Source organism: Aspergillus flavus, chromosome 4 (genome assembly GCF_009017415.1).
Source record: "Aspergillus flavus chromosome 4, complete sequence".
Taxonomy (NCBI): Eukaryota; Fungi; Ascomycota; class Eurotiomycetes; order Eurotiales; family Aspergillaceae; genus Aspergillus; species Aspergillus flavus.
The window spans coordinates 4,061,010-4,079,505 of NC_092405.1; the positions used below are offsets into that span (position 1 = coordinate 4,061,010).

At 47.1% G+C, this 18,496-nt stretch overlaps 6 protein-coding genes across 6 annotated transcripts; 1 reads left to right on the forward strand and 5 right to left on the reverse strand.

The window, feature by feature from the left end:
• Positions 1 to 619: 619 nt before the first annotated feature.
• F9C07_2283986 (putative phospholipase D) lies at positions 620 to 5,028 on the reverse strand. Its single transcript, XM_041292350.2, has 5 exons — positions 4,662 to 5,028; positions 4,227 to 4,605; positions 4,024 to 4,167; positions 1,451 to 3,951; positions 620 to 1,401 (listed from the first exon to the last, which is right to left on the reverse strand). Exons 1-5 carry the CDS (start codon positions 4,878 to 4,880, stop codon positions 715 to 717), a joined length of 3,930 nt encoding a protein of 1,309 aa, XP_041146761.1. The 5' UTR covers positions 4,881 to 5,028; the 3' UTR covers positions 620 to 714.
• A 491-nt stretch (positions 5,029 to 5,519) lies between these two features.
• On the reverse strand, positions 5,520 to 8,137 carry F9C07_2159751 (uncharacterized protein). Its single transcript, XM_071509291.1, has 2 exons — positions 7,326 to 8,137; positions 5,520 to 7,262 (listed from the first exon to the last, which is right to left on the reverse strand). The coding sequence occupies exons 1-2, from the start codon at positions 7,506 to 7,508 to the stop codon at positions 6,324 to 6,326; spliced, it is 1,122 nt and encodes a 373-aa protein (XP_071366686.1). The 5' UTR covers positions 7,509 to 8,137; the 3' UTR covers positions 5,520 to 6,323.
• A 1,264-nt stretch (positions 8,138 to 9,401) lies between these two features.
• On the reverse strand, positions 9,402 to 9,896 carry F9C07_2233182 (uncharacterized protein; the record flags this gene model as incomplete). Its single annotated transcript, XM_041286083.1, has 1 exon — positions 9,402 to 9,896. The coding sequence occupies one exon, from the start codon at positions 9,894 to 9,896 to the stop codon at positions 9,402 to 9,404; it is 495 nt and encodes a 164-aa protein (XP_041146763.1).
• Positions 9,897 to 10,653: 757 nt separating this feature from the next.
• On the forward strand, positions 10,654 to 11,513 carry F9C07_1591341 (uncharacterized protein). The gene is made up of 2 exons (XM_071508235.1): positions 10,654 to 11,144; positions 11,207 to 11,513. Exons 1-2 carry the CDS (start codon positions 10,756 to 10,758, stop codon positions 11,469 to 11,471), a joined length of 654 nt encoding a protein of 217 aa, XP_071366687.1. The 5' UTR covers positions 10,654 to 10,755; the 3' UTR covers positions 11,472 to 11,513.
• A 501-nt stretch (positions 11,514 to 12,014) lies between these two features.
• On the reverse strand, positions 12,015 to 13,872 carry F9C07_2283988 (uncharacterized protein). Its single transcript, XM_041292352.2, has 2 exons — positions 12,882 to 13,872; positions 12,015 to 12,836 (listed from the first exon to the last, which is right to left on the reverse strand). The coding sequence occupies exons 1-2, from the start codon at positions 13,685 to 13,687 to the stop codon at positions 12,251 to 12,253; spliced, it is 1,392 nt and encodes a 463-aa protein (XP_041146764.1). The 5' UTR covers positions 13,688 to 13,872; the 3' UTR covers positions 12,015 to 12,250.
• A 2,663-nt stretch (positions 13,873 to 16,535) lies between these two features.
• F9C07_10385 (uncharacterized protein) lies at positions 16,536 to 16,889 on the reverse strand (the record flags this gene model as incomplete). The annotated part of the gene is made up of 1 exon (XM_071507400.1): positions 16,536 to 16,889. The coding sequence occupies one exon, from the start codon at positions 16,887 to 16,889 to the stop codon at positions 16,536 to 16,538; it is 354 nt and encodes a 117-aa protein (XP_071366688.1).
• Between the last annotated feature and the right edge of the window lie 1,607 nt (positions 16,890 to 18,496).

The following is an 18,496-nucleotide window of genomic DNA, read 5'->3' on the forward strand; positions in this document are numbered from 1 at the left end:
TTGAGCACCACGGGTTCGTGTGGCCCAAGATTGATAGGGCCCGGACAAAGAAAAGAAACCAGGACAGGAGATGACAGGTCAATGCTAATTCGGGATCCAGTGAATGCATTGACTGGCCCACGGCCTCGGGGCGTTCTTGATATTGTTCTCGACGCGGGGGCCAATCATGATGGCGGGTTCCCGAGGGTGAATGGGGAGATCGTGGCAGAGGCGGTATTGATCAACATTGCCGTTCTTTCTTCAGTGCACCTCGGTGAATGCAGTGGGTTATCTTGATCCAGTCAGATTCCTAAGTTCGGTCTTTAACGCAGAGCATCCAGCGGGTCCAGATCCCCGTATCTCAGTCGGCGGCTTCGCTGTCCCGCGGCACGTGGCCCACATGAGCCGCTATACAGATACCTACTTTCCTATTTTGGACGCAGCGAGGAGGAGGGAGTAAAATGGTGGAAGGTTCCAGTCAGTAGTTCGTCCGGGAGGAACAATCTCGGGCCATTGCGAAAAGGTCTGGATATATTGTTGTTCCAAGAACAATATGAGAGGATGAAAGAGCCTTGGCATCAAGACGGGTTTGGTAAGCTATGCATAAAAATAAATGGTTCAATGAATGAACGACTGAATGGATCAATATTCCAAAAAAAAAATTTAAATTCATTTAGTTAGAAACTCAATGGCAAGAATCCAGGCAAACTACCAAAACAGCGACATTAGCTAGAATCATGTGTAAATCGGCTCCGTGATATCGTTCAATGCCAATCCCGACTTCGCAACGTCCTCTTCAATCAAGAACATCAATGGCATCTCCACCAGCGTGCCCTTGACCTTACTGAGCAGCTCCTTGACCTGTCGAACGCCCTCAGGACCGCCCGGGAAGTCATCGCGCACAACGTGTCCATACCGATAACGGGAGGGTGGCGAATCCTTTTCTTCGCCGTACGCTTGCTTGTCCGCCTTGTCGAAGAAGTAGCCATAGAATTCCTTATACGTGGACCAGTTGCGTACGCAGTCATCTGGGACTGAGTGGAACACCTTGCGGAATACCTCAGTGTTCGTGTGCGCCCGGCTGTTCCACAGGTTATGAAGAGTATCCGCCAATGGGTCGGCCACAAGCCGGCTCTCAGGAGCGTCAAAGTCGAACTCGTTAGGCACACCGACCGGCTCGAAATTAGCATCGGGGCGCTCGTAGTCCTGTGGTGGTAGAAGACCAAGGTGCTTGCGAAACAGGTAGCGACGTAGGGAAGATGCAAAACGGCTAGCTGTCCAGGGCTTGCCGTTCATGATGGACTCCAGAGGAGTATAGTCCTCAATAATAATAGCAATCTCAGAATCGTGATCACCAAGCTGAGATCGGTCGTTCAAGTTGGCAGAACCGCACACAACCACGCGGTCGTCGGCAATCATGACCTGTGCCGTTAGTGCATGAATTCAATACGGCAAGGAAGAACAGACATACCTTCGAGTGAACGTAGAGTTCCTCAGTGACAAATGCGTCAATCTCGGCCTCAGGAGGGCCATCCCAAGGGACGTTACGGATATCCTCTCCATTAAGCATGTAGCACGAGCTGACACTGTTCCATCGTCCAGAGGCTGTCTTGGCACCAGGAACCTGGCGAGCACCCTGCTGATATTGCTGGAAAGGAGCGGTGGTATCGAATGCGCTACGGGGAGCGGGAGCTCCTGGACCATAGCCACCCTGTCCAACCACATTGACGTCGTGCTGTTTGCGAGCATCTTCATAGTCGACACCACTTCTCTGCTCGGCTTGCACGAGCGGACCGCTGACATTGATACGGTCGTAGTTACGGAGATTGTAGAACCGGATATACTCCATGGGGTTGTATCCCGCATCAGAAACCAGCTCCAAGATACTGCTTCCCCCGCGGTTGATGCAGTTGTACTGGAACTCCATAATCGCCCGGGTGCCGAGTGAAGAGTCATCTGCTAGATCACCAGCAAAGCAGGGAACCGATGGAATCACCACAATCATCTTCCACTTCTCACCGGCACGCGCTGCCCGCAAAATACGCTCGACAATCGCAGCACCGATCTGGTTCTTGACCGGCTTCTGAGCGTCACCAGTAGCTGTAATGAAAAATTGATTCTCGATATACACGAAGTGTTGACTGTTTCGGATGATCGCAGCATACGCATCGGCAATTGAATGTTCGGTAGGTGTGCCGTTGCTCCACTTAGAGCAGCTACGGACAATCTGACAGCACATGTTTCCACGAGGCTGGGAGGGATGTCCGAATGAGCTCAGGCGATCCTGGTACTGATGGACTTGGCCAGCCAATTGACCACGAAGAACATTCGAGTACTGAGTGAACTCGTCTCGGAAACGACGAGGGATAAGCCCCGAGCCCCTTTCCCTGTCACCGTGTCCGCGCGTGCCCTCGTAATGATCATCAATGCCACGTGTCTGAGAGTGCGACGGCTCTTGGTTTGCGGGAGGAGTGTAGGCTGCGTACTGTGGTGGTTGGCCTTGTCCTTGAGCGGGAGCTTGAGAGTGTGCCGGCTCCTGGGTCGGGGGAGGAGGGAAGTATGGCGCTTGGCTTTGTCCCTGGGCTTGCCCCTGAGTTGGCGTCTGAGAATACGACGACCCCTGAGTTTGGTGAGGAGCATAGTAGGATGACTGGCCTTGTCCTGGTGCTTGGACCTGTCCCTGAGTTGCATTTTGAGAATGCGACTGCTCGTGGGTCGAAGGAGAACCGTAAGCTGCGTATTGTGGTGGTTGACCTTGTCCCTGACCTTGTCCTTGAACGAAAGGCTGAGCGTGTGATTGCTCGTAGGTCGAAGGAGAACCATAAGCTGAGTATTGTGGTGGTTGGCCCTGTGCTTGAGTTGCATTTTGAGAGTGTGGCTTCTCCTGGGTTGGGAGAGGAGAATGGGCTGAGTATTGTGGTGGTTGCCCTTGTCCCGCTTGTTCCTGGATCGGAGCGGAAGCATAGTATGGTGCTTGGCTTTGCCCTGGTGTTTGGCCTTGGCCCTGAGCTGGAGTCTGAGATGGTGGCGGCCCAGGGGGTGGTGGTGGGAAAGATTGCCCAGTGTAAGTATAGTCTTGGGTGGCACCCGAAGACTGTGGAGCACCAGAGGCAGGCTGATGGGGGCTAGAGGTAGCTTGATTATTTGCGGTGGAGGCAGTGAAGTAGCTTGAAAGGCCAGGCTGCGGCGATGTTGCCGATTGCTGGTAGGCTTGGTTACCTGTTGCCTGTGCCTGGGGCTTAGTCGATAGATTCGGCTGTGGTGACGCCGGAGGTTGCTGGTAGCTAGGTGCTCCCTGGCTGCTAGTGCTAGGCCGGGGAGATGTACTCTGCTGCTGCTGAGCACCTGGCTGCTGTGGGCGGTTTGACGAGCTAGGACGACCGTACAATGCGAGCCTGGAGTATCTCGCATCTTTGCGTGAATCATACTTCGTATCGTAGATAAAGTTCCAACGTTCGATGAAGTGTCGTCGTAAATCCTCCACGACATGGCCGTGCAAGCTCACGGAGATATCCGACCAACCCATGCGGGAGGATGTCTTTCGGTCAAGCTGATTCTTCTCCCAATGGGCCACATCCTGGAAATCGAGCACCCTGGCATTGTTGTAGTCTTGACCTGGGAACACGCTCTCGTTTACGTCCTCCGGGTGGACATCGGCGAGTGCGTGCTGGTTTGTATCCCAGCGGCCAAAACACATATCTAGACCTCCCATGAATGCAATCCTGCCATCGATGACGCAAAGCTTTTCATGGTGTGCCCAGTAGAGGACAACATCATCGTGCATGCCGTAGATGTTTTTGATGGCATCTCCTGACATTTGGACGAGACTTTTCGCATCCAATGCCAAGTTGTGAAGAGACGTAGAGATATCGTCAGCCAAATTCTGACGGTCCGGCAGATGATCAGGATGGCGGAACACGGCAATATTTGGGTGGAGATCTTCAAGGCAGTGCTTGGTATGATGAGAAGAGACTACTCAAGTTAGCACTATTAGCATGAAAATCGCCAGAAGTCATCTTGTTCGAGGTAGAATGTTGTACATACGAGTTAATGCCTGAGTGACTTCCTTGTACACGATGATATTGACCTTTACCCCACGTTGCGCTGCTGACTGCAGCATCCGATCCAGTCGGTATTGCTCATTCTTTGTGGGAGGTCGTCTCAAGTAAAGCTCGGGAGAAAGCCACCCTTTGAGGGGTTGTTAGCCCAAATTCAAGTATGAATAACCCGAGGACAGAGGGGCTTACAATCTAAGATCCAGATTGATTCTCGCGCGCTCTCTAGCGCCTTTGAAACGGCGTAGAAGTAGGTACATCCGTCCACATACCACTTGACGTCGTTGCCCTGTCGATCCGGGGCGAAACTGCCGAATCTGTGCTGCGTCTGTGGCTTTACCTGTCCATATTCGGCATACGCCTGTGGATCGAGTGCGGTTCCTATACGCTGACCGAGATCGGTTCCGATTTCTGCAACAGCGCCCTGGATTTTACCAAATAGCCCGGAGAGCTTATCCTCTTTGGGAGGCTTGCCCTGAGGTTTACCCTGAGGCTTGTTAGGATCTTGATATTGGGGCTCAGGAGGACGTCCGTATGTGTTCTGAAATGAGCTCTGCTGGTTGTTCTGGCCCTAATGGACGTCAGCCTTGCGGTATCATTGGCACATTGGTAATGTAACTGGCTTACACCGTAGTAATCTTGGTTGGATCCTTGGCCTTGAGACTGCTGGCCTTGAGACTGCTGGGGCCTGGGAGCTCCCTGGCGCGAATGATGGCTCTTGTAAGTTTCCTTGAGCATCTTGAAAGTATCTCCAACGAAGCCCCTCGTACTTTCACCTTGACCGCCACGAGTCCCATCTTGGCCGTAATACTGGCCGTAGGCCAGGTGGTCGTCTCGGTTGGACATGACCGTCGCTCACTATCTGCGACTCGGGTGGAATAACAAATAAAAAGGATTGACAGATGCTACACAGCAGGAATGGCAGAAAACCTGCAGAGAGCTTTACAGTAAAGAAAGACGAGAAAGCGGATGGGGGGTTAGTAGTATTTAACCAGAGTGAGAAAGATGCAAAGAGGATCAAGCTGAGCGTAATTAATTTAGTCCCGCCCATTGCCCCGCCATTCCGAGACAGCAGCTGAATGGCTCATTCCTATTAGGCTGCCACTTACGGCGTAGTGTGGGCGGGTATCACAGTCACCACCGGAAATCCAACTCTCCAATTAGATGGCGCAGTAATATTAAGATACTCATTGTTTCCTATTTTCCCGAACGGTAAATCCATGCAGACGAAGATCTGGAGTGGTGGCTGTGCATCCGACTTGCATCGAGTACTTTTGTTGAAACGAAGGGAGAGGGAAACATGTACTGTACTGAGTCTCTGACTACTGAGTAAACAATACCCCACATCTGACCAGATCTATTTATGGTCCCGCAGTAAGGAACGTACCGTATGGTAAAAGCCATGCACGCCATGATGTCACGTTATGCATCAATATGTGGCTGAGCCGTAGGGCTTACCTGTCATCTCATCCATCGCTGCCTTCTAAAGACGTGGCTCAGTCTCAAAACAATGGCCTCATATATTCCCACCGACTGGACTCGAACTCACCACTTCGAAAAAGGAGAAAAGACGGCTTGACCGTAGACTTCCTGACTTCCCGCACCCCCGGTTCAGCAGTCGACGGGACCCACCCAGTACACCTCACCGCAAATCCTAGAGAACCCCCTGGGAAATCCCTATTGCGTGGAGCAGAGCAACGAGATGCAACATTCAATATTGCTCTTGATCAACTACCACTTGGGGGTCAGGTAGCTTCTATAAGCCTGACAGAAATAGTCTCTTGAATACTTCATTTGCCTTTGCTAATGCTCATATGAACCTTATCTTATCTTGAGTTTATGGTGTTTTAGATCTGTCACGAAGGTCTGTTGCCTGCCTGTAGAAGCGGATGACAAAGGCCCAATGTATAATTGCTTTTAGCATGTCTGGGTACCTTACAAAAGGAATAGATATCGGCCCTTAATGTGGAAAACATCATCGAGGCACAAATGAGTCTCGCAACCCATACGTTTGAGAGCCGTTTCGGCCACGTTTCCTCATGACAAAGTGATCGGCATAGAGTGGATGGCGTAATGAAACAACCACTACTCGGGGACAACACTGTGTATAATAAAGTCACGTATGGAGTAAGCATATACAGACCTCTTTCACACAGCTCCGCGCCAGGTACATATGTTAATAGCCTGTTCCACATCGCTACGTCGAAAACCAGGACTGTGACCGAGGCACATTGCCTTGCTTACCAGCGCTAGTAAAGTTAGCTACCAAGTCACCACCAGAGGAAAGGATCAAACAGAAGACTCACCAACTATCAGAGCACGGGCGTTGACCGCCGACTGGGAGGAGGAATCGGTCATGTTTTTCGGGGGCCGAACAAGGAGGCGCGTATCTCTTTCTTGCAAGTAGTTCGCCAACTCCTGGACGTCAAACCAATCTCCGCCGATTTCTTTTAGAGCCTGCGGGTTGAAGCTGGGTAATGGGCTATTACTGATTGACTGTGGCTGGTCAAGCGCAGACTGACATTCCGTTGTTTGACTTTGAGTCGATGGTTGCCCAGCATGGCTGGGTAGGCAAGACGGGACCTCCTTGAAGCTCATGTACGATCTCTTGTGTAGCCTAGCATGCAAGGCGCTTCTAAAGATAGAGGTGATACTCGCCCTAGTAAAAAGGGATAAAAGTAGTCGAAACGGCCTTTTCAAGGTAGTTAAAGGGACGGACGAATTATCAAGTATCAATAACCCCTCGTAAAGACAGGCAATCCTTAACTGGTCCGTGAAGTCTGATACTTCCATCATAGCGACATCGCCCGGTTTGAAAAAGAATAGGCTACTAGGATGATATCTCAAAAAGCATGGTGAAGGTTGAACTGTAGCGAGGGATGGTGGGCTTTCGCTCTCAGATAGAGTTGAATGACCCGGTGTTATCGGTATTAAAGAGGAGAGCAGAGGGCTTTCATCATGCGTGGCAGTGTTGAAACTATCTTCATCCCCGATGTCCTTTGCCGAAGATAGACATATCTGTACCGTCTCCCGTAGATGCCTGGCGAGATCAGGGCGTGAGGTGAGAGCCCCTGATTGGAACAAAGTATCACTGAATGTAATTACCGCCTCGCCCATCTTCTGAGCTGCAGCCTCCAACTGTGCAGCACGTTTGTTTAGAAACTCAACATTGGCTTCTTTACGGGAGCGATAAGCCCTTTGTGCCAGGCGAACCTGTGTCCGTCGTCGCTGTAATGCGTCAGCATAAGTACATTTACAACCAGGGAAACTAAAAATAAAGCGTTGACACACGTCTTTCTTATTTTTGTCCATCCTTGTTCCAAGAGCTTTGCGTGGCCGCCCACGCTTCCTGGAAGGAACTTTGGCTGTCTTCGCGCTGAGGTTGTCATGTTGCAGGGATTGGACTTCAGGGTCAGGCGTCAGGCACAGGCTGTCATTGGTGACTGTCGGCGCATCGTGATTGTCTTCGCTCATTTTCCCGTATACAGAAAATACTGGGATAGTGGTAATAGGGTCACTGAGGCCAACCGGGCCTGAACTTGGGATCGAGCGCTCAGCAGCTGAGCTAGAGTAGAGGAGTAAAGATATTAACAGCTTATTGTTCTCTAAAGAAATGCCATGGCACAGTCACGTTTGGGACTCGAAACTGGGTTTGTAAGAGCCCTAGAAGGAGAATTAAATTCATTTGAGGAAATTCCGGACCCAACATAGTGCAGAATTTGGCAGAATTTTAGACGCCCAGTCGATTCAAGTATACTGCATTTCAGTAATCTTTTCTCTCGGCTTTGGATCACTAATCCCAATATGTTGCTTTCACCTAGCCGAAGGATGAGGCTTTTTTAGTGGCTGAAGCAAGGATTAGGCTTTAATCTACGGGGCCACTGACACCCGGCTGGGGTATTGGTAGTTCATTTAGGGCAAGCCGGAGTCTAGATCACCCCCAACTTGCGCGTTTCGGTTCGAAGAGTTCACCAATCAACTGCCCCAAAAAGCTCTCAACGTATCATAGCGAGTCATGGAGCCAATCAATCTTAGTGGACAGTGTCATGCACTACAACCTTCGTCTCTACCCCCTTCGTCTCTACCCCCTTCGTCTCTACCCCAGGTTGTGTTGACTCATGAATTTCCTTAGCCCCACCCGCCATTTCTCTTATATCCATTTAAACCGATAGCTCATGTCTGGTAATACATATACATTGCTCCATATTATCGAACGCGGAACACGCAAGGCAGCTTTGCACAGAATCCGGGCGTGCTTCTCAATGCATAACTACAGGACCTGTGGGTGGTCTACTAGGAGCATCAGCTGTTGATACGCCAGCTGTGTTTTGTTTGCTCGTAGATGTTGTACCATCACATAAATGAATTTGGATATAAACTCTTGAAGGGTTAAAGTCAGTGTTAGCACTCTTCCCGCTGTGGAAATTACCTCACTATTGTCATGGCAAAGGTCGTTTCCCACAATAAAATATTGCTTGAGAAGAGCTTTCCTTTCTATTCAGAGAGCCTTTATCGATTCACGGATATCACTCTTAGTTCGTGGACACTTTCCAACGGTCCGGTGGGTTGATGCACTGCAGTGGTATGAGGTTAGCCCTAGTTGATCACTAATCATGAAAGGCGAAGAGGGGATATATCCGATGATCTCCATCATTGATTAGATTAGTTCAGTTCTCCGATTGATTACGTTTGGCTGATGCAATTTCTGGCTTCCACTCGATAGTGAGTTGCCGTCAATCAATTAAGATTCTAGTAACCCACTAAGCCCTAAGTATTAATCCTTAAGGTAGATGTTTAGGTTTCCGCCCATGCCACAGTTGCTTTCTAGAACAATGGCGATCGGAGTATGTTTTCTCCACTTGCATGTACAATTATTCACTGAACGACTGCGAAGCAGTCTTGGCAGATACGCGCCTTGTCCAACGAATTGATTCAATCCTTAGTACACTGCGCTGGGGAAGTCGCTTAAAGCTATCTATATCATGTAGGGTTGGAGACCATGGCATGGAATCCCAGCCCCTTATAGATGTTGGCTTCAGTCTTCTAGCTACTAGCTTCTTATATGATTCATCCTTAGCCAATTACCTAGACGAATAATAGCTGGACTGAGATACAGCTTAGTAAAACATAGATCTATAGGATGAAAGGTGTTTCGATCTACATTTGTTACAATTCTTAAACAAGGATGAACGAGGGAAGAATGGAGAAGCAAGAATTGGTTAGGACATAACACATTAAAGACTCTGTAGCACAAGGCGCGTTTATTGAAGATCTGGTAATGTTGCTCCTGGATCCTATCAAGAATATCTTTCTCGTCTTTTCTTTGCTATCCCCCTCCCACGTTCGTCACAAGAAGAAGGCATGGTATCAATGCGATGTCCCCGAAGCTAAGGATAGGTATTCCACCAGTCGTTTCAAGTATCCGAACAGCCCCGGCCATTCGTTCCCTTCCAACTCTTTGATAAGTCTCGACCACGCCAGCTGATGCATTGGGTTCAACTCTTCCAACCATGTCAGGGCTCCCGCGTCATCCATAATGCACAATCGTTCCAGGTACACGTCCTCTATGCGGAATTGCCTTTCGACAATAGGAATAACGATATCCATCATATCTTTCACAGTTGGTTCCACTTTCCGGTCGTTCTGACGTAGCTCAACCAGAAACTCGTCAAGGTTACCAGAACCACCCAGGCCACCCAGGTCACGACGATCTTTGAACTCAAAAGTGTAGTTCCGTCTTTCGGCACGCTCAAAGGCCCGGCGGACCGCTTCTGTGCGGTCTGCTTGTATCTCGATGATGTCTTTGCCCCTGTCGTCATGTCTTGAATCATCCCATGCGTCAAGAACTGCGTACCAAGGCATTATAGTATAAAAAGCCTGAGTTCTGATAGTCTCTCAGTTGCTCTTGAGATACGTAACGTATTGGGTGATTTCAAAGAGAGACAGAAAACGGCATGAACTTTGAGAGTCTAGCGTACAATATATGTTCGCTTTTATATTTTCTTCTGCGCTCTTTATACTGGCCTCCTGGGTGGCAAACATATTCGTTTGTGGAATATCCCTTTGAAGAGGGCATATGAACCAGTACATTTCCACATATCTTGATATATAAAATGACAATGTAGGTGCAATATTCCTTTTGTTGGAGATATAATAAAGTCAATTTCCGCGTTTAAACCCCCAGGCCGGTAACAGGCAATGATAATGGATTAATGTGCCGGTGTTGATGGGGATAGCCTTCGTTGTCAATGGGTCCTTTGTTTTCCTGAAGTCTTTTGGAGGTCGCCGAGAGTCTTTGTATGGGATTTCCCTGTACATGCCATCTGAAAGTGATCTTCCGCCTGACATCAATATCTGTGATCAATTTGTCAATTTCGCCACATACGCCTTTGCTGAATATCCCTGTCCTTGCCCATATAATCTCTCTGTGTCGTTATTACTATTCTATTGTGTGCGATATTCCACCGAAAGACCAGTATCTCGTGGGCTGTTCAAAGCTAATCCAGGTGGTATATAAGATGCATAGGTTTGTGAGACACTAATCGTTCCAGCAACCAACGTCCGACCACCGCCTTGGCGGCAAAACCACAAAAAAAAAATTCTTTAAAGTCTTAAGAGACATCATCCGGGTTATAAAGGTCACGACGGTCGTCGTTGACTCCTCTCTGTGAGCCAAAAGGACTCAAATTCTCCCTCCATACGTCTCTTTGTGATATCTATCATGCCTATGCCCGAGTCCCTAAAGCGCGGGGAACTACGGAAGGTGCTACGTGCCCTTACAAGCCCTGTTGCAGGTCTCAAAGAACACGAATTCGAACTAAATCAAGGGAGGGTGCACAATATCAGCATACCGCCTATGGATTTAGACAAGAATGTCAACTTCGACCCAACTTTCTTTGCTCCATGCCGTGCCTCCCTGTTGCTAGAACCGGATGACTCGTATGATAAGAGAGCGCCGCCGGGGTTTTATGAGTTTGACCCAAATGACACAAAGTGCAGTCGGCCCATCGACTGTGTACGTAACATGCTCGACTATTTTACTCATTATACCTGCAACTGCACTTTATTCAGTAAGGACCAGGCTCTCAATGGGCCGTGGTCTAGTATCAGGTAACTCGTCCTGATGACTTCCTTTGTATTCCTAGCACCTTGGCTTCTCACACAAGAACCAGTCTTGGCGATAAGCCGTTTCCTTTTGCGGGCTTGCATTGCCATACCTTTCCTGAATTTGTAGCCATACACGCTTACCAGGTCAATGAGGGTCCACATCCACACGTGAAAGCCAGGATTTGTAATAATCTAAACGGTACCGACGGTACCATTCTGCGAGGAGAAGTAATGACGGCCCTGCACTTGATGATCGGGCAAATGAGACGAGCTCGCTTCATCGACCACATGACTGCAACCGGTTATTTTGCCTCACCTCCCAGCCCTTGAGTACATTTAGAAAATAAAATGACTAAATTAATGTGATTTCATAGGTTCTTCTCTTTTCCTTTATGGGGCTCCAGCGTGTTCGGCTAGTTGAAGCATATTTCGACGGCAGCTCTGTGGTAGTACGCCCGTCCCGGCTTTTTGATCTTCGTAAAAAGGACGAGGCTGTTATCAACCAATTGGGCCAGTGGTACTTCGGGGAGCCAATTGGGAACACCAAGGAATGTCTGTAGTCACGATTCTACCCTTTTCTGCAAGTATGGTTTACGTTTACGGTGACATGTATATGGATCGGCAGTCGGATAGGGATTTTTCGCGCTTAGGTTGGTTTCGGCGTTCTTGTATTTTTTTTCTAGTCCCTCTAGTCGCTTCTATTTCTATAGAGGTTTCTAGCTTGATTGTATAGTTATAAAGATAGGGAGAAAGGCCTGTTGGGTCAATTACATCAATTAGTTCCGCGGGAGCTATCATGGCAAGCTGAGCAAAGTCCTCCAGCTTCTCAAAGGCTACGAAGTGTTATCTACAGTTAAGTACATCAATGATAGCCCTCGGTGTCTTGTTGCCGGATATTACTTGCTGCTAGAGGATCTCCCGCAGTCACTGAAATAGATATCTGGACGGGGTGGCTACCATGGTTCGATTGTTGCCAGCGTTCATGTATATATTATAAGTACCATCTAGGACAGGTAAATCACGCCATACAATCATTTGACGACCACTTATTATCGGTGGAGACACATATTCAGCTTCACAGTCCGGGGGCTCAAGGAAAACGCAGACACCTATAAAGCCTTCCTCTCCAGTTGTACCACCCTTTCCATCAGCTCGCTCGAGAATCTGTACATGAAATCAGGGAACCTTTCAGGAACTCCCTGAAATGACTGAAACTCTCTGAGAGTAGAAACATGGCGGGCGGCAAATTGCGCGACAATAATCTGCAGTGTAGAATCTGTAGGAGTACGCAGCCCATAGACATACTCAATAAGTTGAATAAAGTTCGCATCATTCCACTGATGTACGAGATTTGATACTAGCCTTTTCTCGGCGAGGTCCTTAAGCCCTCTGATGGCGTACTTGTTAGCAGTAACATGCATCATAGCGTTGGCATATTTAGAAAGTGTGGGACCTTGTTCTTGGTATCTCTGGGCTTCAATGGCGAGCTCGTGCTCGTCATAGTCCCCCCGGTAGAGATAGTCAAGCATCTTTTTGATGACAAAAGGATGATCGATGATTGCGATCTCGTTTGGTCCGTCCTTGACGGCTTTTTCGAAGACGATAGACTGTGGACATACGATACAACAATGTGCATTAAAGGTTGACACTCCACAGTTAATTTTTAGGTCCGAAAATGCCCCAGTGACTCGGATGCTTTGTCATGTTAGCTAGAATTCTGTAAATAAAGGGTAAGCGTACTTTGATAGCAACGAAAGGAGAAAGCCGGATCCCGTGGCTACATTTTTGGTGCAGACGGTCCTCTCATGTTGGGGAGGAAATACGGTTGGCCCTGGGCTTTCTGGTTCTGGCTCTGGCTCTTGCGCTGGTTCTAGCTCTGGTTCGAGTTGGGGTTTAGGCGCTGGTTCGAGTGCGGGTTCAGGCTCTGGTTCTGGTGCTGCCTCAAGAACCTCGACAGGATACTCAGCTATAAGCTTCGGCGATGCAGGAGGCCAGTCAAAGTCCTTTCCAGGAATAGGCAATCCTTTCTTCGTAAGTGATTTCTCCCGTTTCTTCCTATCTTTCGAACTGAGGTCGTCCCAGTTAATATAGAGTGGATCGTCGGGCAGTTTGGGCTCTGGCTGCATCTCTGACTGCAGCTCTGGCTCTGGCTGCAGCTCTGGCTCAGGTTCTTGTACTACCTCTGGGGGTGGAGGAGGAGGAGGCCAATAAAAGTCCTTCCCGGGAATAGCCAATCCTTTCTTTATAAGCAATTTCTCCCGTTTCTTCCTGTCTTTAGAACTAAGATAGTTCCAGTTATTATAGAGTGGATCGTCGGGTAGTTTTGGCGCTGGTTCTAGTTCAGTCGGAGGCTCGGGCACGGGCTCGGGCTCCTGTACTGCCAAGGGTGGTGTAAGGCGCCCCCAGTCTTCATCTATGCCAGGGTAGCTGCGACTAGAAGGAGCATGATCTTTGAAGTAGAATCCAAACCCGGCTGAGGTACTCAAGGGGTCAGCAGTAGGTGTAGACCCCCACTGGTGTCCATTTTGTGGTGTGCTGTTATCCATGCCTACCTAGCGAAAGCAGGGCCACAAATAGGAGCAGCAGCAGCAGAGGAAGTCGTAGAAGAAAAAGACAAGAGCTTTCGGAAGAGTAGTAACTGGGACGATAAGATGATGGGATGAAGTTTCCAACGCAGGTCGTAGAGATCCGGGAGTACACTGGAACCGAGTATGAATAAGAACAGAAGAAAAAGAGAGAGAGAAAGTGATAGCATAGCGCCCGTGAGTATGGGCATCAGGACCATGACTCGCGTGGTGACTCTGCCACGTCACAACACGCGGGGTAAGGAATAGCTACCATGCAAGGCTCTACCGTCCGGCACATACAACGTAAACATAGGGGATGGAAGCATATGGCCGGCAACTGTTTAAGTAGCCAAGTTGATCAAACCTTGTGAAGTAGAGGTCCTCTGTATGGATATTTATTGCATTGTTAGTTCCCCCCAGTAGTTCTATCGAGGCTCCAAAGGGAGGGACTTCCTGGGAGATTTCGCAAGATTGTAAGTGAGTGTATAGAACTTACTGGGTTACTCAGCTACTAGAGGGGTTTTAATAGGTTTGATCTTAGACGAACTCCTGCTGAGTATTTCAGGTTTGAACATTCAACATTCTCAGCCCGAATATAGTCAGTAACATGCCAAGTATCAAGAACATGGGGATTTTGACCGTGACCTCTCGGTGTCTCTGGGTGTTTGATCAGGGAAGGAGTGGGGGTATTCTAATCAATTCTCTTTGAAGAATAACATACATAGATGAATAGGTGGGAAGAGAAGGACAAATCAGCTGCCAGATACTCCGGCTTTAAGATGCATCGTTTATAGCACACAGTGTTAGGACAAGAGAATTGTGAAAGCAATGTCTTTCTAGAATTTGCCTATAGTATTTGAAAACCAGGATATGGATATTAGATTGCAGAAGGGCTCTAATGCTACATCTAGAGGAATCCTGTCAGAAACAATAGCGGAGTCAGGAAATTCAAGAAGAAGAGCAAATGTATTGTCGTTCATGATAACTAAATGGGCAAACAAAGAATGTCATAACCAAGCATTACACAATTCCTCGGTGTCAACAATTATCCTTCATATTATGTACCTTTCAAATGGTTGAAGTAGCCATAAGACTTGCGGTTTCAAGCACCGGGATATGGTAAACTCATATCACTTAGAACTAAGTTCCAGTCTCGAGCGACATCGTAGTGCATTCATAGCTCTTGATGTCTTGTATCAATTCCTTTTCCATACAGAGGGATGCATATCTCGGCGTTGGTTCACCCCAGCCCTCTGCCCAGTCTTTCAATCTTACCTCATAATCATGTTTGCTGTTTAGGGGATGTATCTGTCGACTGATGATCAGTTGCCCACGCTCGAGAAGCGAATAACATTCCTTTAAGAATTCGATATTTTGAAGTCTTTCTGCTTCCGTGGGATTTTCAGACTTGACCCTCCGAGCAAACTCAGTTCGAACACGTGTAAACCAAGGCATTTTGCCTACCTAAGTGTGGGCACTTCGCTGCTTTTTGGCTATAGAAGTTCATTCGTTGTTCTCGTGATCGCAGACTGGAGATGGGTTTTGATCTCAGCCAAGAGTGCTAATGTCTTAAGAGGTTTTCTTGGACGATATATAGGAGAGAAGGTACATAGTAAGAAGACTTTGGGAAGATATTGTGCGGTGACTGAAAGTGAGGCACGCAGTGTTAATTATGTATATACCGTCTGATCACAGATAAATGGGAGCTTCAGTTTGCCAGCAGTGGGTGACTCCTGGAATTTGCATATACGACCATTCCTACCCAGATAAATACCAAATGTCGGTAGACAATCTCTCTGTAACAGATTGTTCTTCTGGGATCTTAGTTTATGCGAAGCGGCATTCGCAGATTTTCCACAACTACGTGGGCTTTTCCATCACTGCATTTATATAACCAGCGAGAATACAGGCACTCCTATATGTGTTGTCTTCTAACCGAAGGAATAGAAGTGTATCCGGGTATTGCCAATGGTTATTCTGCTAAGCCCCTGGCCCAATGCCCAATATCTTGCCTCGACTGGAAATTGCAATACAGCTCTTGTACTTTGAAGGACATAGGAAAGTGCCTTATCACCTCTCAGTCCATCTTTCATCAACATGTTTCATACTACGTTAAAATGAATCGGTGATTGGAAAATGCAGCAGGATTGTTCCCACCAGGGGACGGGTTCACGGTTGAATGATTCGGGGATTACAGGTCAACGAAGAATGAGCTCCTAGATTGATTATTACTGGAATATATGGGTCCTCCATATTGAAGTTGTCGTATAACAATCACAACGACATGTGAATTCCCTGTAGCAACTTAGAGTCTAGTGGAGCCACAAATCTCGAAGACCTACCATACAGTAAATGCAACGATAACCACAAATGTTCACTTTATCTTTACTCCCCAGTCAAAAGTATTTTAAGACACATATTCGTTTAGCCCAAGATTCCACAAGATACAATCCTTCTTCGAATCAGTTAACATGGGAATCTTAGTACCAGCCGCGTAACTGCATTTATTGATTAATCTCCGCAAAGACCATTGGGAGCCCGATCAATACAGAGCTCCTCAGGTTCACCTACCATGTGCTGGATAGATGAACTTCCATAAATCAATAATACTATTAGCTAGAAGTTACGAGTTAATGCAAAACAATGTAGTTTGGTTTGGCCTTATCGGCCCTTTTCATTTATTTTTTATTTTTTATTTCTATTTTTATTTTTTTTTTATTTTTTTTTTTATCTTTTTTTGATATATCTTTTCTGGTACCTCGAGTAGCTGTTGAAATGCACACAGAGGTACTTGTTTTCGGCCTAATACACCCGTGTATATGGTAAACTATGCCACCAGGTCTATCAAATCGTCTTGCAGAGCCTCTAGACGGTTTTCCAAAGCATGGACTGACAAAGCCAGAATGAGGTCTTCATCACTTGATGATGATGGAACTCTTTGTCTATTCCACACACCGCGTTCACCATATAGGGGGCACACATAAACAGTAGTGTTATCCGCGTCTGGTGGTACTGCATGTCTGTCAAGGATCTTAAATGTTCCGGATTTAACGAGCTGATGTATCAGCTTCCAAAAATCCGCATCCTTCTTAGGTACCCTGCCCTGCGAATCGTCGGGACTGTCTTTCTTCTTTTCGAGAAAGAACACCGCACATAGGTTCTCGTTAATCGGATTATCCATTTTATGTTGATGGATAGGTAGTGGTGTTTGAGATGGTGATCTAAAGTAAATATGAGTAGATGGTTGTGACTGTAGGTGGAAGGACATATGGGAAATGAAGAGGGTATTTATACTAAGCCATTTCTGGACTGAATAGACTATCTATATGGAAGATGTCGTTAGTTGTTGAGTTTCCATATGATGAGCCTTTGACCAAGCGTAAGACCAACCCAGTGATGTAATGTTCTATAATGCAATTTTGAGTGTGCCATATCCCGTCTATGTTAATTAGTAAAATGCCACAGAGGCTGGTATAAAGAAATGCTAGACAACAGGAGTAGGTCCGTCCCACTCTGGGTTCTTTCCATGGTACAATTGCAGATAAAGAACAAGGATACTTTCTTACGAGGATTTTGCATTAGGTACTTCCCTGAAAGGGTTTCAGAAAGGTTAAGGAATGCTACTGAATTATTGTTGGTTTCATACCAATTCTCTATAATGAGGCTTTTGATGTTCAGTACAACGAGACTTGCAACGATTATTATCCGGCTACAATGCCGTACCTTGCTTATATGTGGGAATTCAAACAAAGGGATCTGTTGTAAAAGTCCATTATATTAATGGGGTATATCTAGATGGACAAAGGGCTTCTGAAACAAATCTATGTCAAGGCATGTGCCTCTTTCTTTTTACCGAGACCGCATGAGGAGACTATATTGCGAGAGAGAGAATGCCAGCAAATGGAGCGGGACTCGGGAATGTTTGGTAGGAGGGTTAGGTATCTTGGAAAACAGGCCTCGAAGTTCTTTTGTACATCACGGCCAAGGGGAAAGCCTAAGCTGACTGCGGGGTACTTGGAATTATACTTATGTATAATAAGTGGTGAGAATATTACCATAGAGAGGTAACTGCGATAGCTCTAGACGAAGTAAGTGAAAGGCAGAGACTCCCGTATCTTGATCCAGGAACAGTATAGAACAGGTAGGTTTGATACAAGCAGAAGTGCCTCTGAGGATCTTTGACACTAGGTTCTTGACCCTCTTCCTTACTTCATTTCTCCCCTTGTTCCTATTATTCTGTATACTGTGCAAATATTGGATAAGGCTGTAGCATCCGGGTATAGTCTTCACCACGGAGAGATTAGATGTCAAGGCAAACATCGGCTACTTTGTTGGATTAATATGCGACTTGGTATGATACTGCCCAAGGATAAGTGCCTTCCGCAGACTAACTACAATTGCAACACCGGATGCACTTCATGTCGTACTTAGCTTTAGTGTCGTTTAGAGCCAGAGATGTGGGTTATACATCCTTGCTTTTGTTACAATATACTATCCAACATGAGTGGATTAGCTCGTCTAGTTGGCACTTGGGTTAATAACGACATCAAGATGAAGTGTCATAGGGTTACCATCTTCAAAGGGTCTTGCACACTGGGAAGAATTTACACTTGAGTGCTCTTGCTGGACGTGAATGGACCCTTTTTGTTCTGCTAATTTTAGCTGGTCTTTGACATAGTAATAGCCATACGTGATAGTAACCCTGGATCCAGAATTTCCATATCATCGACTAAAAAGAAAAACAAAAGAGTATACGACCATAATGATCATACAAGTAATGAAAAGAAT

Bases quoted from the DNA above. Each gene is read 5' to 3' on its own strand.
- F9C07_1591341 (XM_071508235.1), top strand. From the start codon at position 10,756: ATGCCTATGCCCGAGTCCCTAAAGCGCGGGGAACTACGGAAGGTGCTA. The intron at 11,145-11,206 runs GTAACTCGTCCT...CACAAGAACCAG, and splicing joins GGGCCGTGGTCTAGTATCAG to TCTTGGCGATAAGCCGTTTC.
- F9C07_2283986 (XM_041292350.2), bottom strand. From the start codon at position 4,880: ATGTCCAACCGAGACGACCACCTGGCCTACGGCCAGTATTACGGCCAA. The intron at 3,952-4,023 runs GTATGTACAACA...TAACTTGAGTAG, and splicing joins AGTCACTCAGGCATTAACTC to TCTCTTCTCATCATACCAAG. The intron at 1,402-1,450 runs GTATGTCTGTTC...CTAACGGCACAG, and splicing joins AACTCTACGTTCACTCGAAG to GTCATGATTGCCGACGACCG.
- F9C07_2283988 (XM_041292352.2), bottom strand. From the start codon at position 13,687: ATGGATAACAGCACACCACAAAATGGACACCAGTGGGGGTCTACACCT. The intron at 12,837-12,881 runs GTACGCTTACCC...AACATGACAAAG, and splicing joins CTCCTTTCGTTGCTATCAAA to CATCCGAGTCACTGGGGCAT.
- F9C07_2159751 (XM_071509291.1), bottom strand. From the start codon at position 7,508: ATGAGCGAAGACAATCACGATGCGCCGACAGTCACCAATGACAGCCTG. The intron at 7,263-7,325 runs GTGTGTCAACGC...GACGCATTACAG, and splicing joins TGGACAAAAATAAGAAAGAC to CGACGACGGACACAGGTTCG.